Below are 5,000 nucleotides of genomic sequence, written 5' to 3'. Positions count from 1 at the left end.
GTGTATTTACGTAACAGAAAAATGTCCAGGACGAGAACCAAGGACGTGTTGTGTGGTTCGTGATTTGGTCCTTTTCTTTCTTTATCATTTTGATGTATTTTCTTTTCTTTATTTCTATTATTTTTATACTTTTTTCTCATTTATTTTCTTTATTTCTGTTATTTTTATACGTTTTCTCACTTATTTTCTTATTTTTTCTTGTACAAACGTAAGAGGGGGGATATGTGGAAAAAAAATATATTACGTGAAAGTTTGGTTAAGCCATGTTTCCAAAACAAGAAAAGAAAAAAAAAACAACTACAACAATAATCTAAGGAACCAAAACATTAATTTGGACGAAATGACTATCATCGTCGTTATTCTAGAGTGAATTACGAGTCGTTTTCAATTTCCTTTCCAAACAGAAATGGAACTATCATCGTGACGTCATTCAATACAACAAAAAATGTCTTCCAGGGATTGATTTTTTTGTCTATATATGAGACACACAAGACATAACAAAATCACCAAGACACATTATTAGACGCGACCCCGTAGCAACCAGAACCCCAAATGCCAAGTGATACAACAGACATCATTATCTTTACGACTATTGATAGGAGTAAATTACTACTTTCTTTTTTTTTCATCTTTCTTCTTCTTCTGCTTCTTTTTTTATGGTGATCGATACAAGTCAACACCGAAAGCAAACTTTTAGGTTATAGATTTTAAAAGAAAAGAAAAGAAAATGTGTTTGTGTTTGGTAATAGACTTCGTGTGGCGTCGGTAAGCGAATGCGTTTGGCTCCTCAGATGCACAGTGGCCGCGGGACAGCCGGGTCGATCGCGTCTTCCGAGCCTCGAGTGTAATCGAGTGTAAACATTGTAAACATGCAAAAACATTGAGTCATCTAAATAAAACAAAATAAAATAATAAATAAATAAATAAATAAATAAATAAATAAACAAATAAATAAATAAATAAATAAATAAATAAATAAATAAATAAATAAATAAATAAATAAATAAATAAATAAATAAATAAATAAATAAAACAAAAACACTGAGTCATCTACATGTAAAAGAGACAAGTACTGAATCCTAATGACGGATGTAGGCACGCATTCTCTTGTGCCAAGTTGCCTCAAGGGCTAAAATGATACGATACAAAGAAAGAAAAAGTAATGGAATGAAAACTTGTCTTTGATACGGTCCGCTGGACACACACAATCGAATCCAAATGAATGCACGAGCTTGACAAAGGGTGAAATATTCATCGCGCCAAAACACGGCGTTGACGAAGGCAGCCAATAGCAAACCATAACGCTAGAAGTTCTGTCTTCTCTTTGTTACGTTAGTCCGTCCTTCGACTGAAATTAATGGACCAAGACTCTTCTGTACACTAATGTACTTTGTCTCCTCTTCAGAATGTACATTAAAATACGATAAACAAAGGAGACACAACATGCAAAACATTCCCATTAAATAACACGAAGTTACATATCCAGCCAAGCGGCAATCTGGAGTTTCCCGTTTTTTACCTCAGGCTCGCCCAGAGAGCATGGGAAAGCTAGAATTTCTGTGCGGGGGGAGGCGCTTCGGCGGGAGGGAGAAAGGGGGGTGCGCGGGGGCAGGGGGGATGCGAGGGGGAGCGCGACCGGGGGGAGGAGGAGGAGGAGGAGGAGAGAGTGAGAGAGAGATAGAGAGGGTGAGTGAGAGAGGGAAGAGGAGGGACGGGGGGGCAGGGGGGTAGGAGGCTGGCTGGAGGCGGAGTCTCTCGTATTGATTACCTTATTGAAATTCGCTCCATGCTTGAGACGGCTAGCCCTACGGCCCCCACATACACCGGGAACGCTTCGAGAACCTGCAAGCACTTGCTGTGTACCGCCACCACCATCCTGAAGGAGATCAGGACACCCCACAAGCTCGAGAAGGACTGGGAGGGAGGAGGCCGACGTAGGAGGACCCGCCGAAGAGAGAGACGGCGGGGGAGGCGAGGCGCGGGGGGCGGGGGCGGGGGGCTTATTGAACGACGTGAGGCCATGTGCGTCGGTGTGCAGCCTTTGCCTCCGAGGGATCTTTTTCGATGTTTTCTTTGCCATTTTTTTCTCCTCTCATTCTCTTTTTTCTGATATGTGATGGATGATGTGAATAAGAGCGTCCCTTCACCTAGCAGTTGACCCCCTAGCAGCGACGTGCAGACCCCAAGAGCCTTTCTCCCAACCCTATGTCTAGCAACTCCGCTGGCGAGACGCTTCACATTCACCTGTGAGTCCCCCCCCCCCCTCACGAAGCCCCTCCCTCACGCCCTCCCGTAGGTCGCCGCGCAGATGTTGGGGAGGCTTCGGCGTGGGGGGACGAGGGGGGATCGACGCCCCTCCTACTCTGAGAGTGGGGGTTGGCGCCCCCCTTTCGCCCCTCTCCGAATGGCTCCCGTACTCCTCCCTCCCCTCCCGTGACCCCTCCCCCCGCCCAGGAACAACAACAATGGCCTCGATCTCTACAGTTCAGTTCTCACCTACGCTCATATGGCAGCCCCTTTTAACCCGAGATGACCCTTCGAGCAAACAATTAGCAGTCGCCCGAGGAAGAGAGAGCAACCAGCCGGGGATTCTGCTTTGGAGCAATCGAAGGCGAGGGAGACGGAAAGAGTGAGGAAACGATTATAACATTGAAGGTGCCTTGTGTTTCTGGTGGAATAGAATGGAGTCCATGTTAGAAGGAGGCCGTCGATGGACCGGCGGCGTGTGTAAATGTGTGTGCCTGCTGCCTCCTCCTGCCACCCGGGGTGTATTTCACTCGTGCGTCTATTATGATAAGGAGTGTGATTGCGTCATAACGTCTGGCCAGGCATGATAAATGACAGCGCTGCCTTTAACGTGTCGCCGACTTGAGATTCTTTATGGTAAACTGTTTACGTTGTCGAAGTTTTTTTTCTTTTTCACTCCTTCTCCGAAATTCTATCTATCCCCAACAACACAAAGTTCTGCAAAGTTCCTTGGTATTTATCCCGAAATATGAAGTTGAACTGAGATATGACCCCCCTAAAAGCTCTATTTCCCCCCTCACCCCCTTCTGCTGCGCGATCTGTCCCCCCTGACAAGCCAAGGCATAGAAAAGCGTAAGCCAAAAGAATATTTGGGAGAACTGTACTCACCTTAAAACTAGCTTATAGATGAAATTGTGTCGTTAGTTTTGCGTGGGGTTTGGAGGGTTCTGGTCCGCGCCAGCCCCCCCTCCCGCTCCCTGGCTGGAGGTCATGGACTGGGCATTGCTGGCGCTCTGTTGTTGCTGAGCCATCTTCTGGCTCTGCGCTTGCTTCTCCTGCTCGTTAAGCTCCTTAATCGCCTGGATCTCCTTCTTCAGCTTCATCCTCCGGTTCTGGAACCAAATCTTGATCTGTCGCTCGGTCAGGCACAGGGCGTGCGCCATCTCTATTCTTCTCCGGCGAGTTAAGTAATGGTTTGTGTGGAACTCCTTTTCCAGCTCGAGGGTCTGGTACCGCGTGTAGGTCTGACGTCCCCGGCGCCGCAGCCCGTTGGCTCCTGTGGGAGAAGGGGGGCGGTGGTTAGTCTCCAGGGAATGTTGAGGCAGAAAGGGAAATAACGGGCGTTGCAGTTGATATGCGGTTGATTATAATGGTGGTCAAGGGGGCGATAAGGCAACCGAGTAAATGCATGGCAATAAGTGTCAGTAATGATGTGATAATAATTATGGTAATGAAAATAAGGATGGGGATGGTGATAAAGATAACAGCAACAGCAAGACAGCGGTCATGATGTTAGTAATAAAAATAATGATAATAAATATGACAAAGATGATACTAATAATAGTTATATGAGTAATAATAACAATAGTATATAATGAGAGAAAGGGTAAAGATAATAATGATATTAACATTGATGATTATTATAATGATAATACAAATGATGATAATGATAAAGATTTTGACAATGGCAATTGTAATTGTAACAATAATGATAATAATAAAAATGATGATAACACAGAAATAAGATGATAATGAAATATTATAAAATATTATATGTATGTGAATTTACATACATGGTATCATTATTTTTCTTACGAATGATAAAAGAACAACAAACTTTCTCTAAAACAACAATACACAAATATTTAAAAAACACGAAGAAGAAAATCCCAAGAAATATCAACAAGTATAAAAAAGAAGCAAAAAAAAGAAAGAAAAAAACACCCAAAGACAATTTTCTCGCGAAGTTCCCGCATTGGAGGAGTAAAATACAGATGATTTTGGTGACATCATAGCCATCGTCCGCCTCGCTCCGGAAGGGTTTATTGCGGGTAAGCAGATATCTGGAGCTCTCTCGATGGTTGGGGGGTGGGGGGGGGGGGGGGAGAGAGGGGGCTAAAAGCGTGTTTGTTTTTGTTGGTTTTGTTCTATATTTTTTTGTGGTTTTTTCTTTTTTTTTTCTTTCTTTCTTTCTGTTTTTTTTTTTTTTTTGTCTATTTTTTCTATGTATCTATCTATTTGACTGCCTCTCTATCTCTCTGTCTTTCTTTCAATCTCTCTCTCTGTCTTTCTTTCTCTCTCTCTCTCTCTCTCTCTCTCTCTCTCTCTCTCTCTCTCTCTCTTTCTCTCTCTCTCTCTTTTATCTTCCCCCTTCCTTTCTTTCTCTCTGTTATTTACTTGATTTATATATTAACATGTGCAATTATATTACATTTTCTTCATCTGGCAAAATTATTAGCAATTAACATTTTGCAAAGCAGTTTATGCAACTCATTACATTATGCAGACAAGCAGTCAAATACCATCACATGTATGCAATTGAGATTATGAAACCCAGTCACACAATCGTACAATATAGCAAGATTTCTTCACAAACAAACAAAAAAATAATAACATAGCAACCCTTCGTACGACCATGTTGCAAAACTCCACGGGATTGTTGCATACTGTTAGACTGTTGCAACTTTCCTTTTCTCCCTTTTTCTTTTTTTTATCATCCCTTCTTATTCCTTCTACCATGCCTATGTTATCCA

The 5,000-nt window shown here is 42.8% G+C and overlaps 1 protein-coding gene across 10 annotated transcripts in view; it reads right to left on the bottom strand.

The window, feature by feature from the left end:
* LOC113808168 (homeotic protein ultrabithorax) overlaps positions 1 to 5,000 on the bottom strand; it is a 945,716-nt gene that overhangs the window by 12,091 nt on the left and 928,625 nt on the right. For all 10 annotated transcript variants that reach the window (XM_070114338.1, XM_070114337.1, XM_070114334.1 and 7 more), the window contains one exon: positions 3,136 to 3,523. In XM_070114338.1, the coding sequence (XP_069970439.1) occupies positions 3,168 to 3,523 (356 nt within the window). In that variant the 3' untranslated portion in view covers positions 3,136 to 3,167. The remainder of the gene's footprint in view (positions 1 to 3,135; positions 3,524 to 5,000) is intronic.

Source organism: Penaeus vannamei, chromosome 35, assembly GCF_042767895.1.
Source record: "Penaeus vannamei isolate JL-2024 chromosome 35, ASM4276789v1, whole genome shotgun sequence".
Lineage (NCBI taxonomy): Eukaryota > Metazoa > Arthropoda > Malacostraca > Decapoda > Penaeidae > Penaeus > Penaeus vannamei.
The sequence above is the reverse complement of the archived record's forward strand: the minus strand, read 5'-3'. Positions and strand labels throughout refer to the sequence as shown.